The sequence below is a fragment of the Brienomyrus brachyistius genome, chromosome 19 (genome assembly GCF_023856365.1).
Source record: "Brienomyrus brachyistius isolate T26 chromosome 19, BBRACH_0.4, whole genome shotgun sequence".
Taxonomy (NCBI): Eukaryota; Metazoa; Chordata; class Actinopteri; order Osteoglossiformes; family Mormyridae; genus Brienomyrus; species Brienomyrus brachyistius.
Genome location: NC_064551.1, coordinates 21287480 through 21315243, shown reverse-complemented (window position 1 = coordinate 21315243; position 27764 = coordinate 21287480). Strand labels below are relative to the sequence as shown.

Genomic DNA, 27764 nt, shown 5'->3' with positions numbered 1-27764 from the left:
TCAGCTCTAAAATGGATTTTCAAGGCTTCGTAAACAACGCAAAAATATGTCTTGTCTGATGCCCTAAGTAGGTCTGGTCTAATACGAATCTAAATACAATTTCCATGCCTAAATTAAAATTCTTATAATAAAAAAATCTGATATTTTACTATCTTTTTGCAATACATTGTAATTAACTTAATCTCTGCTGGTTAGTGTGGTGTATAATGTCCAGACAACTCAGAAATAGTCATTATGTGTTGCCTACACATGTTTCCAGGTCCTCATTCTCGCTTGTCCTTTGATGCCGCAAGGCGTGCCAGTGACCTGTGCATGTGATAGTGGCTGGGGGCGGGGGGGAGGCGGTGGTTTCCTAAAAGAGTTTGCAGGGAGCTCGTTTGCATCACTTGAGAGCCTGAGTATCCCTGGAGCGGTCGGCAGATACATTTCTGGCGGTGGGGATAAACCGTGTGCCTTAGACGTTGCTTTGTCTGCCGGACGGGAGGAGGCTGCGGTACTGAATCATGGGTGCTTCAGCCTCTGCGAGACGGAACGGCGAGGGTCCCGACGATGCGACAGCCGGGGATCAAAACGTGGAGGCGATTGAGGTGCAGGAGGGGGGAGGACGCCGATGCCAAGGTACGGTGCTGCGGGACAGTCTTTTTCTCGAAGTAATGCGCGTTTTCGAAGGAGGGGGGGGGTCAAAATAGATGTCATTTATCATAAAAAGTCTGGGGCACCTTACTGCCAATCAGTTGAATTTAAGTGCATTCGATCTGCACTTAAAAGGCGCAAAAACCTTCGCCTCTGCCCGCGTGATGCCTTAAAAACTGCGCCTCGGAATTGCTGTCAAAGCCCTTTCTGTGCTGCCGGCGGCGGTGCAGAAGCGGCCATGGTGCCTTACGAGAGGCGGGTACTGATTTTTTTTTGCATTCTTCATTTATTTATTTCATTTAATTTTTTTGCTGCGTAACGATAAGGAGTTGGGAGCACAACTCCGCTTCCGCAGTAATAAAAGGCGGATTTACGGAATTACAGCGGAACAGCGGTCAGAGAAGCAAACATAACCGTAAATGGAAAGTAATGATCTTGATCATATGTTATACAGCTTACCTATTTTAATTTGCTTATTATTAATATTATTACTACTAATAACACCAATACTACTACTACTAATAATAATATATTGGAATAAATATAGCGAAGAAAACAACGGATTTTTGTAATGCATCCTTGACACTGTAACGTGTTGACAGATGTTTATTTGATCGTATTAGGCTACAGTGTAGCCTATGTATTATATGCATACAGTAATATACTTTTTCGTATTCATAAATGGAACATAAAATAAACACATGAAAAAGCAAGTTAAGCTCAAAGGTTTTAAATGTGTTTTGTGAACTCTGCAATACAGACGTGAACGGGAGGTGAAAATCACATGGCACCACAAGGTATCTAGATCAGCTCACCATAATTAATTAAACGCTGCCTTGACATGTGGCCTGCGTGAATTAGGCAGTTAACTTGAAAACACACATTTTATGCAGCCTGTCAGTGTGTAAACATGAAAACATATGAAAGCAGGTGGGCCAGATATCTGCAAACCGGGGATCCCGGTAAAGAAACGGCGGTAAACCTGCGGGACGCGTTTGTTTTTGCCAAGGCGCCCTGAATAAGCCTTTTGTTGTGCTTGTGTAAAAGGACCGACTCCGACTTCATCAGCTCAGCCTGCGCGTTTGAGATACTGAGCACTGCTTCAAAAACACGGACCTGTCTGACTACAAGCTTTTAGCTATAAACTTAATGATCTGCACAGTTATCCCAGCCTGTGCCTTCTATTACAGCTGCTGTAGTACGCATTTGCGGTTGGACATGTTGTAAACAGCCATACAGCCCACTTACAAAATAAAAACGATTCTCATTTTAAGCACAGATGAATTGTTCGCTATAATTCCTTAAATTAAATGGGCAAGAGGTACCGTAGAAGACAGGGAATGTGTGTTCATAACCTGACAGTAGTTGTGTAAGTCCAAGAAAAGACCCAGCTTTTGTGTGATACATGGTGTGAAATATTGAACTAAAACAGCCAGCTATACGGCAAGGCTCTAAATTGTTTCAGGTAACAGAGTAAGTAAATAAATATCAAAAGATAATCCTCAAGGTCATATACACTATGGCACAGTGTCCACAGGCCGTTTAAAGGGTTTTCCTTAGCAGGATGGGGGCCGAGTCGTCCCTAAGAGAAAGGTGTTGGTCGGAAATGAAACGTGCATTTCAGTCGAGGGGTAGTAGAGTGTGGTACGAAATGTCTAGGGTAATGGAGATGTTCACTGAGTGCTAGAGGGCCACTTGGAATTTCTGCTTATCACTTAATGGTTATTTTAAGATGGGCCTGATTGCTTCTGAACTTTGTGCAATGATGCTACTTAGTAAAACTAATAGTCGATTTTCATGAAATAATGTCTTAGTTCACTCATGGTTGTTTGAGCAACGGGGATAGTGTGGAATTATTGAAATTCCGTTTTTGTTTTTACTGTATGTATAGTCGGGTGTTTATAGGATGGAGCTCATACTTGTGTTACGAAGGTGACGTCTCCCCAGTGTTGGTTGAAAGTCTAATTGCCCAATAAACCACATGTCTGCCGGTTCAGTCCCCATTCAGGGTCACAGGTGTAACAGCTAATAAGCAACTGTTGGGAGGTCTGTGCCTGCAGCGGTGACGGCGGGGATACGAACCCACAACGCGCTGAACTCCGTAGCCAGTGTCGTTGTGTGGGCTGTGAGTTTTTGTCAGGCTCACATTGCATTCTAACCGCTGGCTAGATTACACCGTGTCGCTGAGCACAAAACTGGAATTTCCGATATAACGTGATCAGGGGGGCGGAGGGGCGCCATTGTTGCCTCGCACCCTCAGGGTTTTATGGTTTGAAATCTCACCCCCGCTCTGTGTGCGTGCGATTTGCATGTTCTGCCCGTGCTGTGTGGCTTTCCAGAACCTCTGTTATTAGGTGCCTAATGTCTCTGAAATGCCCACGGTGTGTGTGTATATGCTTGCATGTGCCCTGTGCCCTGTGCCCTGTGTCCTGTGTCCTGTGCCCTGTGTCCTGTGCCCTGGTGTCCTGTGCCCTGTGCCCTGTGCCCTGTGTCCTGTGCCCTGTGCCCTGTGTCCAGACTCGTTTTGATTGCAGTGTTGACTGGAACCTCTGGTGTAAAAGTCAATAAAGGTAGATACTTTAAGTTTTACACAATTCCCAGAAAATTTCCCCCGTCAGTCACAGCCTTCCTCTGGGAACACTGGTTTCCTCCCACTGTCTAGAGAGATGCCATCAGACTAATTTGTGCCTCTGAATTGCTTGTGCTTGTGTGTGTTTCCTGTGATGGACTGACAGCCAGTCCAGTGTGTGACCCAACATTGTGCCCTGTGCCCTGTGCCCTGTGCAGCCTGGCATGGGCTGTCGCTCCCTCGGTACCCTAATCAGGATAAGCATTTGGAGCGTGGATGTATTTAGCAACGTTACCTTCAGTGACTAGAATATATTGTATTTGCATATTAGAATTGAAACTAAGGGCTTAACATGGAAAAATAGCACCATTGATGCCAGGTTGTGGCCAAGAATTCATTCCAGTCCGTTACAGAAATAAACATTTTTCAAGCAACATTTTTTCAGTTTACAGAGAAAAGGAACAGTTTATTCAACACAGAAAAGTTTCTTTGTTACTGGATTGCTAAACTTATAATCCTGAGCATTAGCAAACAGGAATGTAATTATCAGCGCATAAGAACATAAGAAGTTTACGCACTCGGCGCATCAAGCTCGTTTGGGGAGAACTTAACTAATAGCTCAGATCTAGCTCTGAGTTAAAGGAACCCAGGGTTTTAGCTTTCGTTACATTAGCAGGAAGACTATTCCATACTCTAACTACACGCTGTGTAAAGAAGTGCTTCCTCAAATTCATTTTAAAATGTTCTCCCGCTAATTTCCACTTATGACCACGAGTTCTTGTATTTAAACTGATACTGAAATAGTCATTTGGCTGAACAGCATCCAGACCTGTTAGCATCTTACCCGGATCATGTCCCCCTTAGTCTCCTTTGCTCGATTCTTTCTTTTGGAGTAACACCAATGTGTTTTTTAAGGGTGACCTTGTGGATCCGTGGACAGCCTCATGCCTCTGGGGCGGTTTGTTTGATTGACTCCCCTGCCTGATTTCCCCAAGTTTTTGTGGGTTTTCTTTTGATATTCCAGCTTCCTTCAGCAGTAAATGCATGCGTTTTAGATGGGTTGATTTAGGTGGGTGGACTGTCTGGCAGGGAGCTCGGAGGGTGCAGAAATGTGTATTGTCTGGCAGGGAGCTTGGAGGGAGCAAAAAACGTGGACTGTCTGGCAGGGAGCTCGGAAGGAGCAAAAATGTGGACTGTCTGGCAGGGAGCTCGGAGGGAGCAAAAATGTAGATTGTCTGGCAGGGAGCTCGGAGGGAGCAAAAATGTGTACTGTCTGGCAGGGAGCCTGGAGGGAGCAAAAATGTAGATTGTCTGGCAGGGAACTCGGAGGGAGCAAAAATGTGGACTGTCTGGCAGGGAGCTTGGAGGGAGCAAAAATGTGGACTGTCTGGCAGGGAGCTCGGAGGGAGCAAAAATGTGTACTGTCTGGCAGGGAGCTTGGAGGGAGCAGAAATGTAGATTGTCTGGCAGGGAGCTCAGAAGGAAAAAAACATGGCCTAGCTGTGGGTCCCCAAGTACTGGATTGGGAAATGCTGCCCTAGTATGTATCCAGCTCTGTGCTTCCTGTTGTAGACTCCAAGCTCACCATGACTCTACTCTGGACCACTGATCATAGAAAATGGTGCCTGTTATGGGACCATTTTGCTTTTATTCTGTTTTATCTTTCATTGCAACCGGAGTGATTCATTGTGGAATGTACTGCCTGACGCTGAATATTAAATATCTTTGTGTGCCAAAGTTGTGACTTTGGTGCCAATTGCTAGGTGGGTGTTTCTAATTAAGGTTTTTTAAGGATGATGTGTTGGGACCGTGGAACAGCCTGGTCCAGTGCAGGTGTTTATCTCATACAGGACCAGTAATCATTTAGATTAATGAAGTAGGAGTGTTAATCCAATTCTGCCATAATGCAGTTATTACTTCTGCCAGGCCTTCTAATGGGCGCCGAGGATTTTTTTCACCTAAGTGTCATAGTGGCCCATCAGATAGGCGTGGCTTAAAGCAGTGTTTTTCAAACCCGTCCTTGGCGAGCCCCAGACGGTCCACGTTTTTGCTCCTTCTCAATGCCCTGGGAGTTCACCTTGGATTTCATGGGTCAGCAAGACATGTTAAACGTTTGTAACGTGTACAGGAGGTCACATGATTTGCAGCTCAACTGTACTGGAAGTCACATGACTTGTGGTTCATTTATGCAGGATTCCCTGCAGCGCGAGTTCGGTTGATGGGTAGAGCACATAAACACAGGATATTCTTGAATCCTGCATCTGTGGTACGCTGAGGTGCTGATCGTAGTGCCGACATTAAGGATTAGGGAGTGACCCATGCTGAAGACCGTAACCCAGGCTCTTCATGCAATTATCCTTTGGAGCTCTGTTTCCCAGTCCGGTCCTCAGGGACTGTCTGGCAGGGAGCTTGGTGGATACAAAAACATGGACTGACTGTGGGTCTCCGAGGACCGGACTGGGAAACACTGCTTTGGAGACACGCTGTCAAGTTCTGGGAAATGGAAACTATTCCCAGCTCTCCAGCCCTGTCCCTGTTTGGGTCTGTCGCTGCCAGGTGGCCAGCGATTCACATTCTGGTCCTGCTGATTTAGAGAAGTTAATAAGTAATACATATTATGTTGCATGTGGTGAATTATGAAGTCATTATTGGTATTTAGCTGTGTTACATTGTAAATGCGTTATGAAGTGAATGTGAAATCACTCGGCGTATCTGGATTTATAGGGTTTTTAGTGGTGTTAACTCTTTAGTTATTTCCAAGGCCCTAGAAGTGCTGTTTTATCAACACGCTTATGGTCGACCCCTGTAACTGGGGGCCGTGGGGAAGTGAAACCCTCACCCTGGCTCTTCTGATCCTGGCTGAGGCAGCCTGGGCCCTGGGTCCCGGGCATGGACCCGGCAACGAAAGCGTTAGCATGGCCGCTGAGCCGTGGAGCCCTTCGCTGGAGATGCAGCCGATAAACATCCTCTCCGGCGGGCTGAGGAATGCGAGAAATTCCCCTCTCGCTGTTGGAAAGTAGGTCACTGGCAACGCAGTGCAGCACTCTTGGATGGTGGGATTTGGATGGGCCCCACTTACCTGTCCCGTCTGCCTGGGGACTGTTTTGGCTCTCAGAGATGCCACAGGCTGTGGGTAACATGTTAACTGTGGCACCCTCTCCCTTCGTTTGTGCCCCGATGGACCTCGGGGATGTGATTGGAAGGTGACTCCTGTTTTGGCTAATGACATCGAGCTCCACTTCTGTCACTCGTAGAGTAGCATTGAACAGAAACAATACCCTTTATTGGATAGAGATGCATGATGGGGAAAAAATCTTTCTGAAGACACATCAGGGCTTGGTTCTGATTGATTGGTTGGTCTTTTGCTTTCTTCTTAATGGCTGCGCACCATCTTCCCATCAAGCACAGCAGGCTTCCTGGATGGGTAGAGTAATCTTATATAAGGGAGTTGAGAGTTATGTAATAGGCCACGGTCACCGTACTCAAAGTGCTTTGAAGACCAGCCCGAACCTGTGACAGGGGACGGGGCCCACCGAGGGCTGACCGCACGCAAACAGAGAGCCCATTGAGGGCGGGCATGTCGGACAGCCCCCTGGATAGAAGCGGGCGGCGTGAGCAGGGCGGGCTGGGACAGGAAGCCAGAGGCTGGGGGCCCCTCACCAGCCTGGGGGGGGGGGATTGTGGGATGAAGGGGGGGTGGCCTTTGAGGCTTAACAAGGGTGACAAAATGATGGATCAATGGGGACATTGTGTTCGGCACCAGGAATGAAATGGGACTGACGTGAGCATTTGGTTCTGAAAGTGAAATCTGTCCAGGTCATGCTGAATAGAGAGCAATGTAATGGGCTGCAGGGGGTGGAGCATCCCCTCCCCAGCGCTCCACACCTGTCCTCAGGTAAGCTGATGGCAGCCAGTCACTGCACCTCAGGCTCAATAACAACCACCCATGACGTCAAGCCGAGAAACAGAAAACCGATGATTTTCCTCAAGACTTGAGGAAAAATAACATTGTTGATTTTTTGTGGAAGACAGGGTAACTTCCTGTTCCTGTATTAGCATGAACTCTTGTGGAGTTGATCTTCTGCCCAGATCTCACTGTCACCTTTGCAGTTATCAGCTTATTCGGGCAGCGTTTAATCAGTCTGCTGTGAAGACCATTCGACTATCCTGTGTCCCTTGTGGGCCGTCAGCCATTGCTGTGGTGTAACCCTCTCAGCCCCAGTAGGAAAGCAATGGGAAAAAGCTATAGCTTGTTTCCCCTCTCCTGTTACCTGCTGACAGTACCCCCACCCTCCCCAAACCCCCACTTTGGCAGCAGAGAGGGGACCGGTTTATTTGAGGATGAGCTATCTCCTTCTGATTCAGTTCCTTGTTGTCCAACCTAATGGGAACTTCTTTTAGTAATGGGGGTAAGTGAACTGTTGAGAATAAATGCAAAAAACAGCAATTAGAACGCAATTAGGGGCAGTGGGAGTGGGGGGGGGTGTTCAGCGCCTGCCCTTCAGAAGCAAGAATACGGATGCGGATCTGGCTGGTTCTGCTCGGGATGTGCAGCCCCACCCGTCTTCTATCATTAGATGTGAATGAATATTGCATGAAAGAGGACACATCGCCGATGAAAAAGGGGGCTGTTCGCAAGCAGTGCTGAGTCTGTCTTGGTTTATTTTTGGCACTCCCCCCCCCCCATCCTTGCTCTCTACCCCATATTGTTGTCTTTTATACAAGCAGAGTGGATGGGTAAGTGCATTGAAAGGGCCACTGGTATAAATAAATCCTTAATACCAGTATGGGCCCTTTGGGGAAGAAAGACACATTGTTCACGACGATAGTTTGTGGCAAGGGTCCAGAGAAGTGGGCTTCTGCTCCGGACAAGCTAGAAGATCCTGATTCTCCAGGGGCCATATGGACTGCCTGGTAAGTGTGAGTGCACTTCCATCATGAGTTTGAGTAACTCGAGCGTGTGCGAGAGCTCGTGGTACCCGGATCAGCCTCCAGCTTTGGTCCTTGACTGACAGAAGTACCACAGTCCTGTCCAGGCCCTGGAGAGACTACTCAAAGCCGTCCAGTGAGCAAGTGGCAGATCGGAATCTCCTATTGGACTCCCTGGGCTGGGAACAAAGGTGTGGTTGATCAGGAATGTGCCAAAAACATCCCCGTTCCTCTGTCCCTTTTCGGCAAGGCTTCCCAGTCTTCTCCGTGCAGCCTGACTGTCGTTGCCTCTGACTGTGGCCCCAGTGGGAGCCTTGTCCAGCTCCATACTCAGTAAAAACAAACAAAGGAGGGTTGGTTTTCATACTTGGAAAAGAGGAAGTGGGTGGTGGGAAGGGTGTTTTAAGCATCTTGGGGGGGGGGGGGTGGGGGCGTCGTTAACCATGCATGTGTTCTGCTTTAGCAGTTAGCAACATAGAGACAAGTCAGGTTAGCTGTGTTTACTCTAAATGTTTACAAAGCGATCAGGACAGTTTTATGAATGATATGTTAGCTGTCTTGACACCCTTGCTGCACCTTCCCACTCTTGTTACTTCCAGCATGGAGCATGTCTTCACAGGAGATCCGGCCATGGATTATTTAGTGCATGAGGAGATACCAGAGAGATACCCGCATTCCCAGCTGAGGACGCTAAAAGCGCCTGAGCACATGGCTTGGCTGCAGCTTCGCGATCCTGGTTTATGTCGTGGATGGAATTTATTGCCGGCTTTAGTGTCCCCCTTGTAGGAAGCGCCACTCATATTAACGGTCTCCAATGTATTAATTGTCTTGAGTGGCTCTAGGAAGATGTTTATGGGTATTTATAAAAAAAAAAAAGAAAAAGGTTTGGCTCTTCCTGAAGCAAGAGGAATCTCGGGAGAGAGGCAGCTTCCGTCCCGTGGAGCCGGACCTGAGAAATGTGACTTCGTCGAGCCCCTCTTTGGCTCCGATCTCAACCCCCCAGTGAAGATTGTGCACAAAGGAAACAGACGCTTCATGCACATCCTGAACCGCTTGTGAAAACAGAAATGCCCTGAGCTCTCTGATTTCTAGGCAACTATTTATTTAAGCAAGTCTTCTTCACACGGATATTGAATATTACGATATTACAAATTGAAAGTTAAATTGTGAAAATATATGGAAGCAATGTTCATAGAAAATGACTACCCCACATATATAAACCAGGAAACCTGTGATATACATTCAGAGCATACCAATGTGTTATTTTACCACAGAATGTAGTAGTATTCGTTACAAAATATGCATATTTTGCATATGCAACAGCCATTGAAATAGCATGAATTGTAATATACTGTATACAGTACTGTGCAACAGTCTTAGGCAGTCAAAGGAAATGTTTAAAGCTGTTTATCTCAATACTAAGTGCATATTTGTTCACAACAGAAACACAATTTAATATTGGAACATATGAAAATTAAGAATAACACAACAAAAACTAACAAGATTTATTTCTTTTCTCCAAAAAGTTACTGATATCTAGTTGGGTGGCTAGACGAACACCGCTTCAGATCCTAACCTCTCCTCGGGGACACGTCAGCCATGCATTTGTTACATTTCACATCCAGCTTAATTACTTAATGAAGTAATTTATTGTTAAAAAGTCAGTGAGGTATTCATTAGCCAAACGTGTGCTTGATTAACTAAGTGCGCTTATGGTCGAGTCAAAAAATACATGGATGTATTTGATAGTTGCCATAAATACTAGGTTGACATTAGCAGAGGTTTTGAAATGGCTAAGCTGACACACTTTGACAGACACTATGTCATAGTTATACACCAACGTGAAGATCATTTATATGTAATTCGCTTGGACCACCTAAGACTTTTGCACAGTACTGTATATAACCCGGTTGTCTTTGTAAATAATTTATATTCCATTAGTGCAGTTTCAGAAATAATTTAGTACTGTTTTGATGTAGTTTCAGTATAATTTTATTGGACTTTTCATCCAGGCAAAGTCCCGCCTACTTCCTCTACAGCAGGCTCCACCCTCCCTGGGCCGGGCCACGCCCAATCCCAGCATTTCTGGGTTTGCCTTTGTGCCGGCGATGTTTTCTCATCCCCTGACACTGACTGGCGGCTCAGCCTGAGTGTCCGTGTGGTTGGGGGGGGCGAGGGCTCATGATCGAGAGAGTCAGGAGACGGAAAGGAACGCCGTTCCCACAGCTTCGCGACGTGGTCCTGGGAAAGTTTCGGATCCTTACTGGCCCTTTGAAGCTGGGATGTCAGTGTTTGAGAGCCGGTACTGTGTCAGACCCACATGCTCACGGGACGAGGCTCTGAAGTTTGGAGGCGGGGATCCGGTTCGCTTGGCCGCGCCGCTCGTGTGACGTGATCGACGGGATCCCCTGGGTTCACTTCCCAGTGTGTGTGAGGCAGGCACCTTTTGGGAATGATTTCACCTTTTGGAAGAGGTGGAACCACAGCCCCCCCCCCCACCCTGGTGTCAGGCAGGTCAGCTTTTGATCTTGCTTTTCGCATCGTTTTATTCGTCCGAAGCGCAGGGCGTCCTCCCTGGCCGAGGGGCACCGCAGTTGTGTAACACACTCTGGTGTCTGCAGCCCCTGAACCAGAACGGGCTTCTGTTCCCGAAACAAGGGGTCGCTTGTTCCCAGCTTCCTTTTGCAGGACCTTCAAAATGCACGGAGACGCACAGCGTGCGATGATGCCGACTGTGTGGCCAATCACGTCGTCGGCGGCGGAGCTCTCTACCGAATCTGTCCATCCTCGTCTCCTGATCGAGCCACACTTTCCATCGCGCATCTTTTAGCTGAATGTTCCCAGGTGGGTCCGTGACGTCGGGTTCGAGGTCACGGTTTCACTTGTAGGGGGCAGAGCGGCGCCGAGTGGTGTGATGCAGTGAGCTGGGCTATTTTCCTGCTGCCCAGGCTGTCGGAGCCGGCGTTAATACCCCAGTGGTTCTTGAGTGCCTCTCACGCGGTGGGAGCCGGCTGGTGAGGGAGCCTGTGTTTTTGGTGTGGAACAGGGGGCTGTTTTTATTTTCATTTTTGGTCAGGAGCCCAGATCTTGAACCCCCCCCCCCCCCCGCCCGAGGAGGCCCCTACTGTGGGCTGCGAGGGCCGTTTTCATTGTGCTGTTGTGCAGGGTAGTACTGGGACCAACTGCTGAAGTAAACTCAGGAGGTGACCGAGACCAAAGACCGGTTCGCTGGCCCATGAACACCCCCCTCTCGCCAAGGTTGGGTATAGGCCCCCCCACTCCGAAAACATTGCCTGACCCTCCCAGTCTTATGAATCCTCAGGAAGCTGAGCTGTGAGAAGTTGAGGACCCACAGTCCTGCTGGGCCGAATTAAAATGTCCTGGTAAACTGACAGAACCGGAACGATCCGGGAAGCTGTTTAAAGTGTAACATTTTTTATAAGAATAGCATTCCTTGCAATAAAGAAGAAAAGCTTCTTTGCATGTCAGGCACATGAACACTCAATTACGACGCTACAAATTACAACCTTCTGGTTCCTAGACGGTGTGATCTGCCATAAGCCATTTTGTTTGGGGGGGGGGGCGGGGGGGGGGAGAGATTAGTAATATAATTTGTTCAGGTCTTTGCTCTAATCAGTGTCATCTGATAAACCTTTTCTGTTTACTATTTATTTCTGTTCTATAATTTATTAGTTTAAGCTTTTCTCCCCCTAGAAGTGGATACTTACAGCAACTCTTCAGGTTAGAAAGCGCAGTTTGAACCCACACCCTGCTGGTGATGGGTATAGGTCCGCTTACCTGCAGTATCCGGCTGTGTTCCTGTGCACCTGGCCTCGAAAAAGAGCTTTTAAACAGTACTTAAACCCACCCCCCCGTCACTCTTTGCTGCCCCCTGCTGCTTCCTAGCTCAGGCTGTAGTTTCTCATAGCCTTCCAGTAGGGCTCAGACTAGCTCAGCTAGTGGTCTGCGCTAACGTGGGGAGGAGGGGCCTCCGCTGGGGATCCGGCACATTCCACAGATGGCTGATAAAGCCCCTGAAAGTGTAAACCGATCTTTGGTGTGTCCATTGAAAGCTGGGTCTAGGATGTGGCTTTTTTTGTGAGAACCCAATAAAACTGTAAATATGGCCTGTATCTAAAGTGGGGAGCGGGGGATAGATGGCCACTGGACTGAACCATCTAGGAACTTCCTGGGGGGGGGGGGGGGGGGGGCTACTGGATGCGCTTACAGTTCATTTTCTTTTTTTTTTTGCTAGGATTTACTGAGGCATCCATAACCGAAGGAGAATCATAGCCTTTCTGAGAATGTGAATCAGCCAGTCTGCTGATCCTGTCTGCAGATTACATTACAATGAATATATGGCAGATGCTTTTGTCCAAAGCGGCGTACAGGCGACGCAAATATCGCATTACAAACATTCATGCTGTCAAGAAGTCAACCAGCATAAGTGTGACAAGGCTGAGCTTGCGATGAATGTCCAGGTGCAAGTGTAGGCAGGACTGGAGCAGGAGCTACACAGCAATGTCTAACAAAGCAAGATTTGATAATACTGCCAAGGGGCAGGAGTGTAACATAAGAGCATTTAAAGAACATAAAGAGACATCAGGATATATAGGCTTCTAGATCTAGCAGACATACTAAACAGCTCTTTTGGATGGCAAAACACAATCTTTTTGTCAGATTTTTAAGGGTCCCTGCTAACGTCTCTGCTCAAAACGCGACAGCAGGTCCTGCAGTGGTGCGGTTTGTTATCCCCAGTAATCTCTGATGGAGAGCGTCACATTGCGGTGGGAAAACGCCCCCATGATTAATGGCACGTCTGCTGAGCAATGCACGTTTAGACACTCACATGGTTCCTGGGCAGGTGCCTTGGTGATGCTTTCCGGTATTCCACGTGGTGGGGGTGGGGGAGGGGGAGTGAGGGGGTGTGGCTTTTGTAGGCCCTGATAATGACTCTTGTAAGGAGCTCTGTATGAAATCTTAATCCCCATCGGCGATCTTTTGGATCACCTTCATCCTCCACGCTCATGAATCATAGCTCCTTGGAAACGGCCAAGCATGTATGAATAATGCCTCTCCGTTGCTCAGCCTTCTAGGAGGGCTTCTGAGCTCTTACAATACCATGAGGTGTCCCTCACTTAGAGGGCGATTGCGTACCTAAAATGAGATTCTATGAACATTTAAAGACAACAGCTTTTGCTGCCTGTTGCCATACTCAATTTAAAGACTGCGTCGGTCCAGGCAAGATCGGAAGGAAAGCACAGCAGAGCCCAAATACATACGAAGGATGCTTCTCTCGCAGATGGTGAGGTGCCCTATTTAACTCTCGATAGTGAAAAAGAGCACCAGCACTCACTCCTTTTTCTTATTTGCTGTAGAGGTGAGGTCAGAGGTCACGGGATCTTGCGCTGCTCTCTTTCAGCAGGGTGCATCAGAAGCGGCGTTTCCACGCACCGTGGGTCTGTGGATGACAGCGGCCAAACCACGCATTTTAATGGACATAGTGCAGAAACTTTATAGATGTTTTGGGCTTTAATGTGGGGTCAGCTGGGGCTTGACTGACATTTTAAATGCGTCACTTTTTCAGTGTCGTGTGAACGTGTGAACTGGATTCAAGGCACTGGGGAGGGTGGACATGGATTCCATTATTCATCAGCCATCAGGAGCCTGTGAAGAAATTATGGGGATCCATCTATACCCCTATTGGCACGAAGGTGGAGCTGCCTTTTGGGGGGGGCTCTGGTATTGACAGTTCTGCCTTAAACCTTCGTGCCGTGGGCTGAATCAAACCCCGTTTCAGGTTTACAGCTGGTGGCTGGTGGCCAGTTATGGGATGGCAGAGCCAGTGAATAGAACTGATTTGGCTAATAGGATCAAGTGTGATTTACAAGTGTGATCGATGCGATGGAGATCTGAAGGAGGAAGCCCGCAGTGAGCAGGGCTGTCGGCTAGCAGCTTGGCTTGATGCAAACCAGAAGGAGGTGGGTTCAAACGCGGTCTGTGAGTGAATCTCCAGCACTGCACTTAAGTTGTATCACCGTTGAATGCGGCTGACAACCGACGGACGGGTACAGTGTTGCCGAGAGACCTTGCCTGCCACCTTTTACCCCCATTCATGCTAACAGAATTGAAAAGTATATAAAATACACTGTTGCTCCGAAACGTGTCTGATTGAATTCCCTGCTGGTTCTCACTAACCATGGCCGATAATATAATCATGTCCAGATTCTAATGAGCAGATTTAGAATTGATTAACCTTTTACCTCTATACTGTAGGTCGAGCAGTGGAGAATCGGGCGCCTGACATCTTGCAGGGGTACAAATGACAGCAGAACAGACCCCCCCCCCCCCGGTGCAATGGTGCAATGCTGGTGCAATGGGCCCTGAAATAACAAATAAATACTCAGATGATGCATGTCACATTCTTGGGGGGGGAGGGAGTGGGTGTTAAGTGATCTTGATGGTGCCTAATTGGGTCCATTATTTGAGGAGTCAAGTCAAATCCAGCATTACTCACCCCTCTCTGGCTTCTTATGGGGATAAAAACATTAATATTAAGGATCCACCCTGAAAAGCTTTTACAGGAGATCTGTCATCCCGTCTGGCAGTAAGTGCGTGTAACTTGGGCCCATTTGCTGCCTGAAGCTGGCCGAGAGTCTCAGGGAGGCTGAGACCGAGAGTCTCCGGGAGGCTGAGACCGAGAGTCTCCGGGAGGCTGAGACCGAGAGTCTCCGGGAGGCTGAGACCGAGAGTCTCCTGTGAGCCTATTTTCATGTCTGTGAAGCATCTTCCCTTGTTTTGTTGTACACCGTAGCTTCTGGTCATCCAAAACAAATCTGGGGACACTGTCCAAAGATCAGGAACTCATTGGACAATAGAGTCACTGCATGCTTAAAAGTGAGTCAGATTCAGCTACACTGAGCTTCAAGTTATGCTGATAGCATGTGGTGCTGCTGGTTAGACAGATGGACATCAGCTGGCTTTGTTTACCCTGCGATAGTTAATTCTCAGTCCACATTTAGTGTGGGTCGGCGCCCCATTCTGGGTCGTTCCCTGCCTTGTGCTCATAGTCTCCAGGTTAGAATCCGGAGCCCCTGTGACCCTGAATAAGAGGAGTGATTTCAGAAGATGGATGGATGGATGTTGAGTGCTGGATATGGCATGACAGCTGGTATAAATGTATTTATATAATGTCCTGTATAAGATCCATCTTCCAAATAATTTTTCTCAGCAGGGTCACTGGATCTCAGGCAGCACAAAGCTGAGTCACACCCCGGAAGGTCGTGGTGTGACAATGCATTAGTGTTAACACTAGAGGGCGGAATAGGTATAATCTCAGTTTTGCTTTGAGATTTTATTTTTGCATTTTGCTTGTTGTTGCGCGAAAAAAGAAATTACAAAAAGCTCTTTTTATTTGTTGTATGTGCCTAAAAGGAATAAATAAGAATTGTGAGATTTTAGTTTCTCTGTCTTATTTTGTTGAATGCATTATTAGTGTATCGAACGGTGAGCCGTGAATCGCCTGTCGATGGCATAGGCAGGCACACACGCTCTCACACGCTGTGGGCAGGTAGCCTGCATGCGTGTCTTCGGACTGCAGGAGGGAAACAGCGTGTTGGAGATAAAAAGCAAAAGAAACATAACAGCCGTGATCGAGATGGGATTTGGTGGAAGGCTGCCGTTGCCTTGCGCCTTCAGGGTCGTGCTGGTGAGGCTCGTCCCCTAATCACTGCAAGCTTGGGTCTGATAGATACATTAAAAACACCGAGTTGAGGAAATGAAACATACTGGTTTTTAATGTGGCCAGTTACATTGTAATTTACTGTCTTATACTACAATGTGAACTGTCAAGTGACAGGAGGGGTGAGAGTATGTGATCATGAAGCCAGATTAACCAGTCACATTTTTTTGTTTTTTTAGACAACCATTACAGTTATGCACATTTTACCCACCCAAAGATATTATTAGTTACAAAATAGAAACTGTCAAACTGACATTATTATTTTGGGGGCCTGTGATCAGAAGGGTGTTGGTTTGAGTCCTGTGCTCAGCAGAGTAGCCATGTCTTCGCTGGGCCCTTGAGTGAGGCCCTTAATCCCCCTCCCAGACATGCGTCTGGGGTACTGGAAGGACAGCAGACCCCAAGCTTTGCGCTGACATAAGTGGGGGCTTTACATTCCATTTTCATTTATTTGTTCATTCCTGTTACATTACCTGTACTGCAGTAAAGCACGGCATTATTAATGCTAGCTGCTTAACAGGCAGTACCCTCCTGTTCCCTTTGAACCTAAATGAATCTTTCCTGTAAACAGAGAGCATGCATCTCGCACTGGGTCTGCTGATGTTACCCTCCAACCATTTGGTGGAGAGACTCTGCTCCCCTCTGCCATTATCTAATCAGCGGGCGGCTCCTCTTCACATTCCACTGTAGCTGTGATGGTATGAAGTAGCATAGCTCAGCCCCCCTGCCTCTCCACCCCCCAAAACACACACACACACACACACAAACCAACACCACCTTGCCAATAGAGCCACAATTCAGGTTGAGTGTTTATACAGCGTGAATGGTCTGGGAAGCTCAGTATGGGCCTCCACACACACACGCACACACGCGCACACAGACCTGTACTCATATCTTTGTGGGGACTCTCCATTCATTTCTATGGGGAAAACCCAAATCCCAACAATGACGACCTTAATGATGACCCCTACCCAGCCCTAACTGTAACCATAAGTAACCAACCAAAATACAACTCTTGGCATTTTTAGTTGTTTCACTGTAGTTATACATTTTTATAAAAATGGTCCCCACAAGGTCAAAATAACACACTGCGAGGACTTTTGGTCCCTACAATGTAATGTATACCTGGACAACACATACATCCTCACACATTTTCGCACAGTCTACCAACAGGAAATGGTTCATCTGACATCCCGCCAAGAAGCGCCCTGAACTCTCCACCTACTTCAGAAAGTCCACGTGAGTTAGAGTCCGTCTGGATGTTTGCTATGACAGCATCTGTCAGCAGCTTAGAAAAAAATTGATAAATACAGACTCGGGATACATTAACTATAAGTAATTTTTGAAAAATGTATATAAGTCATTGTGAGGGTGTGTTTTTCTTTAGCATTCCTCGGGAGGAGTAGTCGCCGCTGTGAACACAATGATTGCACCCCTGGCCTCATAGGGGAATGTTGTCTGCATTGTTTTAGGGGACCTGCAAGGGACGACACAGAGGGACGGGTGCAGAACTGGGACTCGGGCGTCGGCTGAGTCGCGAGAGGCACAGAGTGTGGAATGCTGGGAATGGCTGCCATGTGGGCGGGGCTAGGCTTCCTCGGGGGGGTGAGACCTGTAGACTTTCGAGGGAAAAAAATTCCATAATAGTACTCTAGGGATATAAAGGACGCCTGTCATTTCATGTGAGGCTAGTGGCACAGGCCCCAGAGAGCGTCCAGGAGATAAAAACAGAATTTTCTTGCCAGTGTGCCACATCCATTTATCTTCAGATGCCTTGGGTGTCTTTATCTCAGAGCACAAAGTAGTTCAGAATATTGCTGGGTTAAAACGACCTGCAGGGATTATGGAGCCAAGTCTTGCAGCTCAAATATCCCCCCACCTTCTCCCCCTGCACCCCCCCCCCCCCCCCCCCTTCCCTGAACGCCTTCCAATCTGCGATCGATCCAGTGAGCATCTCAACTTCATTCCCACAGGAGATACAAGTCTCACCAAAACACATGGTGCTGAGTCAGAGCCGCTGTGAGCAGCACGACTCCCCCGTGTGTCGCTGTCCTTGTGCATTTTGCCCTGTTTGTGTCGATGTATATATTTCGGTGCTTTTCTGTGTTTCTCTGCGTATCTGTATTTTCTTGCTGTTCTACACATTTCTCTGCGTCTGCATTTCTATGTGCTTCTGGCCTATTTTCTGTTTCCTGGGTTATTCTGAGCTGTTCTATGCATTTCTGTGTGTTTCTGAACTATTAACTATTCGATGCATTTCTGTGTTTGACCATTTCAGTTTCAATGCATTTCCTGAGTGCCTGAGGTCATAAACGCGGTGGTTTAATGCAGCCAGCTTCTCCCCAGGGGAGGGAGAATCAGTCTCTAAGCGACCCCCACTCCCCTCCCCCTGTAAGAGTGCCTGTTCGAGCCACACTGGGCTGCATACCAGCTCCGCAGGGAGACCCCAGGAAAAAGCACTTCTCTCTCCCCAAGCCTGTAAATTGTAGTCCTGCCTCGTCTGTCTTGACCCTTTGGGACAAGCAGCTCTCATTTCAGGCAGCTTTTAAGGGCCGTGTCACGGGAATCACGTTGGTCACGTTCGGCGGGTGGTCGGAATCCATTTCTTCTTGTGGCTGAGCTCCTGGGCTCACCGCAAAGGCTTGGAGAATTTCCATCAGTGCTGGTTTTACAGCTTGGCTGGGTCAGATCTGTTCGCCGTGTGTCGTCCGCATGTGTGGCTAATGCCAGGCTTGTTTTTACTTCTGTTACGGGTCTCTGGTCAAGCGAGGGTCTTGGGAGAGCCATAGCTGTTAGCAGAAAAACATCCCGTGTCTGGTTGAATGCTAAATCAAGTGCCAAGCAAGCAATCATCTCTTTATTTTCCATAAGTAGAGATCAGAATAAACCATGAAGTGTTTACCAAACACAAGGTAAACAGCCACCATTGCAATAGATGCTGTTGTCCCTAAGATGTCCCATCTTGCCCTTTGCAGCTGGTGCAGAAGAACGGTCAGATCTCCAACCTGAGTGGTAAGACAGAAGATGGCACGGGGGACTTCAACGGCCAAGCTGGGGAGAAGGGCCCAGAGGAAGGTGGGGGCGGCGGGGGAGTCCGAGGAATGTTGGGGAGGGTGGGGTTCTGGGGCCTCTAGACAGTAAACGCGGTAGGGGGTGGGGGAAACATTAAACTGAGCAGTGGACATATTTAACCATGTGGGAGTTGGGGGGGGGTGCCAAGCTGTCATGACCTCCTGCAGGGGGCGACTCTCCTCCTTCCAGGGGACTTCTAACATGCCTTCATAGCTCGTCATGTGATCCCAACACGCTCCTCTTTGCCTTACTGTGCAGCCTCACCTTCCGGCTCATTCTACTTTCTAATGCTCATAATTGCAGCAGCTAAATTGTTTATTGTAACAATGCAGTGACTTAAACAGTTTGGGATATTATAGTGGAGGGGGCCTGGCTTTGATATTCTGCAAATGTGTTGCTGCTTTAATGTACATGCATTTTATACTACAGGGCATATATTATGAACATTTGAATCATTGTATGTCATTTGAAAGCGTGTAGGTTGTAATAACTCAGTCTTAGACATATTGGAGAGCTAAGCTTGCATCATGGGTACGTGAGGTGTTTGCATAGTGGGATAGGATTGTGTCTGTGACCAGGTGGTTGCTGGTTCAAATCCCATGGCTGGCAGCGTGGATTCGTCATTGAATGCTTGAGCGGGATCTTTAACCCTGTTTGTTCCAGGGACTGTCTGACCCTGCTTTCTCAGCTGTGCGTCACTTTGAATAAAAGAGTCTGGTATATAAATAAATGTAAATATAATGTATATGTGATGGCGAGGGATGCAGCTGTGTGTGAAGGCTTGCTCATCGCTTCTGCTGATCACCCTCCTCCAGCGCCCCTACCCCCCCCCCCCCACCCCCCCCCGGCCTAGCTCGTCATGCACATTCCTTTTTTTAGTAGTCTGGCTGTAAGTATGGATTTTACATATTCATGAAGACCAAAAAGGCACACAATAATGGAGCCATCCGTCCCGCTCAGGGTCATAGGGGCCTGCAGCCGAACAGGTGGAGCTCTGTGATTAAAATAAAGCCAGTGTGCATTGCTATAAGCCAGCAGGCTCCAGAGGAGGAACGAAAGGCGCAGAGAACGGATAACTGACGCCGCACCTGCAGTTTCAGGCCATACTCTTCTCAAATGAAGCAGCTGTAACCAGCAGCTGAGAGCATCCATCCATCCATCCTTCCATCACTCCATCCATCCATTCATCATTCATTCCTCCATTTAACCATCCATCCATCATTCCTCTGTCCATCCATCCATCCATCCTTCCAACAATCCATCTATCCATTCATCATTCATTCCTCCATTTAACCATCCATCCACCATTCCTTCCATCATCCATCCATCCATTCCTCTGTTCTTCAACCCATACATCCATTCCTCTATCCTTCCATCCGTCCATCCATGCATCTTCCAAGACTGCTTCTCAGGGTTGGGGTTAGCCTGGAGCCTATCTCAGGAAGCACAGGGCACACAGTAAGGGGATGCCCTGCAGAGGACCTCCGGCCATCGCCGAACACACACTCACGCACACAATCACAGGCATTAAGGGCAAATTAGACACACTAATCCCCTGCAAACCTGCACCAGGAAGCCCAGGCCAGCTGAGAGATCCCCTGAAATGAATCCATGCTAAAGCCGGTCAAGGTAAACACAGCTTACCTAATCTCTGTGCAGCTGGTGGCTAGCAATACAGGCTTACACAATCCTGCACACATGTGCTTAATTTACGTTGACGTCAAGCAGAAAAGCTCTCTCAGAGTACCAGTTGCTCAGACTCACAAAGACGACCCCCCCGAACAAACAAAAAATTGTTTTAGGGATGTATGAAGAGCTAACAATGAAGTGCGACGATGTTTACATTTTATAAGGCAGTATTTTCCTTTCTATGGAGACACAAATCCTTTTGTGGTTTCCTGCAGCTGTCGGTATGACACGACATGCAAGCCAACGGCACAAGTTCACCAGGGCGCCAGAGCAGGACTGAGGTCCAAGCAGACCCGAAAAGCCTTTTCACTGTGAGTTCTGCATTGAAACGAAGAACTTAGACCAAGAATGCTTACAAGTTTAGGTGGTGATAAGATTGAAATATGAGACATTGGCAACAGGCTAAAAAGTAAAGATGGGATATCAGAGGCAAACTCTATACTATTCAAAATCAACTCATTCTCAGTGATGAAGTACTACTGCACCGTAACCCTGGCTACCAGCTGTTGCATGGTTACGTCAGCGTCAGTCTGTCAGTCAGCCATCGGATTCCTTCGTCCATCTGTTCAACCGCTTACGTTATGGATCAGGGTCATAACCCATTGATTTTCTTTTTATAGTCATTTTGCACAATATTGCAACAATTTTAAAGAGCAGTCAGAGAAGATAAATACAACATATCTCATAAATATAATATATTTTCTTGAGTAACCCTTAACAGCAACAAAACAACAATACAATCACTTATTAACCAAGTGCACAATATTAAAGAAAAATTCTATATAATACACTATTCAGCCATTTTCCATGACTCTTGATCTAATGCAGGGTGAATCTGTAGCCAGTAACACTGGTCACACTGTACTGAATGCTACCTGTAGTACTTAATATATTTGCAGTATGTTTCAGTGTCATTATTACAAACATTGTACAAGCGGTTACCTAATGTATTTCAAGGAAAGGTAGAAACAACAAAATGTAAGTAATAACACAAAAATATCACACAAATCATAAAAATCAGCACATTAAAACAACAGCTGTTCCATCATGTAAAACTCAGGTAATTACATATCGCTAAATGAAACATTTTTACTACTAGAACATTCGACTGTAAAGGAATCCCTCCGGATGTTTACATTGCAGTGTGTCGTATAGCTGATGCGCATATCAGCCCACAGATATCATGTGACTGGGTATTTTTTTTTTTATCATAGTCAGTCACTCCAGCACTGAAGGTCAGGGCCCCTCCTGGGATGTAAACTGGCGGCATTATGAGTCTGTGTCCTTCACCGCTCTGCCACCTGCTGCTCGTGAATGGAGCTCTTTGCACAGGAAAAATCAACTGAGCCAAACCATGCTGATTTCATAATATTTAAAAATATCTAAATATTGAAATATTTCTAAAAATATTTTTTAAATCCATTCTTTCATAACTGCCTAGCCAGTGCAGAGTTACAGTGAATCTGGAGCACAGGGTTCAAGTGTGTATGTACACACACATGCAGACACACACAGACACACATGCACACACACGCGGACACACATGCACACACATGCACACACATACGGACACAGACACACACGCAAACACACAGAGACACACATGCACACACACACGAACACACACGCACACACACACGCACACACAAACACACACACATTAGAGACACTGATTCCTTTGAATCTGCAGGAAGATGCCCATGTGTCCCTGAGGTGAGACCCCATCACACAGCCCTGCAGGCATGAGGTCAGGGTGATGCTCAATAAACCACCATGATACCTCTGAAAAAAACCGCATGTGCAGGCGAATGTAGGAATGCAGCTGGAGAGGAACCTCAGTCTGTATAGCGGCTCTACGTTGAGCATCTGAGGCGCCGTTGGGGGGCTGCTAACAGCAGTCTGCAAGGTAGAGGGAGAAATGTGAAAAATAAACCCTGGGGGTTTTTTTTAACAGTTTAGCAGCAGGAGGACAGACTCTGTCGCTGCATTCTTCACTTACCCCCCCATTCCTCCCCCCACAGTATTACCATATCCTCTCAGATCCTCCTTGTCCCGGGATCAGTTAAGCTGGTTTCTGCTCAGCAGGGTACAGCTTCTTGCTGCTGTTGAACGTGGGCGAGCCACCAGGCCACAGTGCAGATGGTGTTACAAGCACTCTGTGTGCATTTTAAATAGCGCTTCCTGGCTACTTTATTTCTCTTTACTATATAGCGTATTCACAGCTGACCTGTCAAGGCATGTATGTGGACACTAAACATTATGCTAATCCTTATTCACACGGCCCTAAACTTGCTGAAAAACAACACGAAAGCAAACCAGTGAAATGCTGAGCTGTGATACTCCCTCTTTAAAATTTGATCCTCCGGTTATTTTGAAGCCTGCTGCCAACAGCTGTTTTTATATCTGAGTCTAAGTTTCAAAGAGTCTGAAATTCAAATGACAACAGAACCATTGGTCTGGTCTTGATTTTTGAGAATGGTAATGTTTGGTAATGTATACGAGAGCTACAGCACATAGAAACTACTGAATTTTTATAGGCGACCAACAGTGTTGCTGGACCATCGCTGATGCATAATTGGGGGGTAAACTTATCCTGTCATCACTGCCGGATTCCGATTTGCTGGTGACATAATTATTGGCCCGACGTTTTGCCCGTGATTAGTGGAACCTTATTGTTCAATGACGGTTATGCTGTCATTGGTGGATAGTGTTACTTTTTAGTCATCGCGTGAGAATGGGATCATCACAGACGATCAGGCCAGTGGGTGAACAATTGTTCAACTCCTCACGCCCTTTGACCTCAGGAAGCTTCCCCTCCTCCCAATGCTGCGTTTGCCAGAGGGCCCAGCGCATGTCCGTCGGCTGTGGTTCACATCGAAGATCTACAAAGAACTTTTCCTCTTCTTTTAAATTTCCTTTCCTGTAACCCCTGTTGGCCTGATATGTGGAGGCCTGGGGGAGCAGAGGACTGACCACCCCCCCCCCCCACCCTCCCTAAAATATTTACCAGGCTTTGACCTTCTGGGCCAACAGGAAACAGGATTATTTAGTTGGTCATTTCAGGCAGACGGGACACCCTGCTGCGAGGCTTTGTAAACTGAAGGGGAGCGTAGAGTAAGATACGAGTAGAATAGTCATCTGGCTTCATTTTAAAACCTAAACATACAAACCCCGTGTTCAGATACGTTCTTCTGTGTAGGTGATTATATGAAGCCAGGACATAGGAATGTCTAGTGTCTTCAGGAAAACACGAGACGCAAGCCAGGGTGTGTGATTTACTACGATCATTTAAACAAACGATAAGTCTCCGCATGTCAAAAAGTAAGAGAAAGCAATCGGTCATACTCAGGGACGACACACAACGATAATCCGGGGTAGAGTGATTCTTTGAAGCCAAATCAAAGTAAACAGCTTGAAGGGTCCAAGGAGGTTCACCGAAGGCAGCGGCAAGACACGTCGAACACGTCCCGTTGGAACAAAGCCGGCGGCCACACCATTGTGTGCGTAGCAGGTAGCGATGTCGCATACTTCGCATCGCCGTGCCTGCGTGACGGAGGTCTTCCGGGAGGCGTAAATGGAAGAAGAAGAGTCTGCCGCGGGGATGTGGAGGTTGCGGGCATCCCGGGACAGGAGAGCATGTCTCGCGTGCGATTTAACGCGGAGAGGAGATGACTGTAAATAACTGTCATGCTGGCGGAGCCGGCTGTTCATATGTCCTTAAGATCTGCTCCTTATCACTGGGAAGGTTGGGGGGGCGGTTGATTGGGGGAATATGGGCGGGGGGCAGTGGGTCTGTAGATACGTCTCTGCGCTCTGTGAGTTTGGAGCGGCTTTTGTTCTAACCCAGTAGGTGGTCTAGTGGCCTGACTCCCCACTGCTGTCGACAGATAAATAAAACACAAAGGGTTTTTTTATGGGGGGGGGGGGGTGGCTAACTGATAAAACAACACCTGAGAGGGAACTTCAGTCCAACCGGGGAAGGGGGGCTTTTGGGGACCCCAGCTGTCAAAGCCAGTTTTGTATTTTCAGACCTAAAACATATATATCAAAATACTGGACACTATGTAGGAAAATGGTGCCCCCCACCACCCAACACCACCACAGCACTGATCAGAGGTTGAAATTTCGGGACCGATTGGGTGGGGTGGGGGAACATTACAGTTGACATTGGGCCAGAAAGGTTGAAATTGCACTTAATGCATTTCACATAGTGGATGGATTGATTAACATTGGCACCTACACACATGTAAGTTTTACGTTACTTTTGCCATTAATGACCAAGAATAATTCACTTTTGGTGTGTGTGTGTGTGTGGGGGGGGGAATTAAGCTTGCTGTATGACATCATGCCTGATCTAATTTACTGGAGAGGATCCAGCTTCTCCTCCCATCAGGAAAGGGAGTGCAGGGTGAGGGGGGGGGGGTTGCTTGAATTGAGTGTACCCCACCCTCTATCCCGCGCCGGCTGGCTCTGGGGAGAGATAGAGGCGCAGCCTGACCAGAAAGCTTCATCACTGCCCTTTGGACAGGGATGGCCCTTTTCCACTGAGCAGTCATCTAAGCAGCTGCTTGCTGGAGCTCCTCCGGCCATCATTAGTCCGGGCCGAACTTCCTGTTATTATTTACTCAGATTGTCCAGGGGACCCGGCCGCAAAAGACTGCAGCACTGGTCTGTTTGAAGGCAGAACAGCTGTGCGTGCCGGACAAGGGACGCCCAGCTCCATCTCTTAAAGAAGCCGACGAGCGGTAATCAAGGATTCCGGAAGGGTCTCCTGAATGTTCCACGGGGCAGGTTTCCACTCAAAAATATTTTACTAGAAGTGTAATTTCCCCGGGTTTGACTTCAATACAATGCTAATGAGTTTATTCCTGAAAATTTACGGAACTTGAAGAGAATTTTAATTTTCTCAGTGGATAACGGGATTAAGCAGAAAATTTCAACACACTCCTTCAGGAAAGTTGTCCATGGATCACAATGGGTGTTTTTTTTTGCCTGTTCCTTTAGTGCCATCAGCATTTTTGCGGTCTCACACATCACCTATTTATACAGCTCAGTGTTTACTGAAACTCTTTGGCTTAATTACCCTTAAATACCCCCACTTAAGCTTCTCCCAGGACAATTGCCCCTACATCTCCATTTTATTCATACCCCCCTCCCTCCACCCTGTCTCCCATCCCCCACGACCTGCCCAGCACCGGGAGGAGGTGGAGCGGGAGCAAAGAGATGCAAGCCATCACGCACTTCCCTTGACAAAGTGACCGCCCTTGTTTCACATGCATGTCCGTCTCTATAACCGAAAAAGCTTCACATTCCAGTGGGGGGGGGGGGTGGGGTTGGGGGGGGGGGGGGGGACAGCTCATGGTTTAGCCATGTGTGACTCTCCCAGTCACCCCATAGGAAGGAACCGCCGGGACACGTTGGCCCCCACACGTCAGCGCAGTCCAAGAAGCGGAAGTTTAGTCCCGCACGTCGGCGATGGCGCTGACTTCCTGCCTGGTCCTAAGCCGCATTTACTGCGTTACCAGTGGGGCTGGGGGGGGGGGGCTGGGGGGCACGATCGTTGCCGGATACAGCCCTGGCTGTCGTTTCCTCTTCCTACTATTATGTACACATGGCCTTCCTGTCCGTGGCCGGCGAGCGTGCCGCCGATGATGTCATGGGGCGGGCCAGGGCACTCTGCATTCCGGCAGATGCGTGGCCTCCCAGTGGGCATCGTTTGTGCCTTACGAGGCAGGGTGGCGTGGAGCGGGACTGGATGCCACACACATCCCCGGGGAACTCTGCAGCGGGGTGACACAAAGCAGCGGCTTCTCCAATAGAGACCTTGTTAGAAGGGGGGTGACTATCTGATGGGTCACCATCTCTCCTTGGACTAGACAGGGACAGTTGGACCAGCTGGTGCCCCATTCCGAGCCCAGCCTCTGTTGCCTGCTGTCAGTCACTCTGCCATGGTACTTCTCAGAAATCCATACTTGGTTCTATTTTCAGTCTCACATATGGGGTTAGACCAAACTATTTATTTGTATCTTCTGGGAAAGATGCTCGGTGATATAAAATACATATACAGCCCCTCCCCTGCCCCTGTTCCCTTCCCCCTTCGCCTGCCATCCCATCAAAACGAGTAGGACCGTGGTCTCTCATTGGTGCCCGCTCGCGTGAATGTAAACAGCGGCAAACCGGAATGTTTAACAACTGTCAGATTTTCAATACAATTATAAATCCAGTTGAGCCCGATGTGTCAGTGAGCAGAAGTTCACTGGTTTAAATCCTGTGGCTGACGGTGATGTCACCACTGGGCCCTTGAGCAAGGCCTTTCTGAATTGTATGTTGCTTTGGATGGAAGTGTTTGCTAAGTAAATAAAATGTAAAAGATTTCGACATGGGAATTTGCTGCTTTTAAAAATACATTTCGTGGATGTTTCTGGAGACTATAACTGTCTTTTGCTTGATGAACGATCCGTCAGCGTTCTTATTCACTCTAATAGCTGAACCTTTCAGCACACCTTGCACATCACTCAGATGAGAACACACCCAGTAGAGTTTGCAACAGCTTACTGCTTGTATTCTAAGCAGCATTCAGTTGAGAAAGCAGGGTGGACCAGTCTCTGGGGCGGTTTACGGTTAATGGCTCCGCTCACGGGTCTAACGGTGAAGTCACTCTGCAAGCCTGGGGATTCAAACCAGCGACCTTCCAGTCGCGGCCACACGTCCCAACCCACACGCTGCCCCAACTGAGCAGCTACGGGGGAGGTTTTCGTTAACCAAAACTAGCCTGGAAATGTGTGCCATAGCTGAGGGATGTTAATCTGGGAATGTCTGCCATTCCAGAGGGATGTTAGTCTGTGACTGGACGACATTCCTGAGGCATGTTGGCCTGGGCCAAAAAACTGGCGTTTTTTTCACAGCATGCTGATGGACTTTCAAGACCTGGAATTTACACGGACTTTGTATTTAGATTAACCGACAATTTCATCGAAAGCAACTGTTCATTTTAGCCATTCTTTACAGCTAAAGATATTTTACCAAAGCGATTCGAGTTAAGGTCCTCACCTATAAATTTCCACCGCCCTTGGTCATATGGCATTAAAGAACCTGATTCTCCCACCATCTGCTCCTCAGACAAGAGCAATG

At 47.7% G+C, this 27764-nt stretch overlaps 1 protein-coding gene across 2 annotated transcripts in view; it reads left to right on the top strand.

Moving 5' to 3' along the window:
- The first annotated feature begins 367 nt into the window (after positions 1–367).
- The window catches only part of akap12b (A kinase (PRKA) anchor protein 12b), a 40532-nt gene continuing 13135 nt past the window's right edge, over positions 368–27764 (top strand). The window contains exons 1-2 of one of the 2 annotated variants that reach the window (XM_048985775.1): positions 368–618; positions 18848–18884. In XM_048985775.1, coding sequence (XP_048841732.1) covers positions 550–618; positions 18848–18884 — 106 coding nt within the window. In that variant the 5' untranslated portion in view covers positions 368–549. Of the gene's footprint in view, positions 619–18847; positions 18948–27764 lie in introns of both variants that reach the window. The other variant, XM_048985774.1, reaches the window with a different exon arrangement.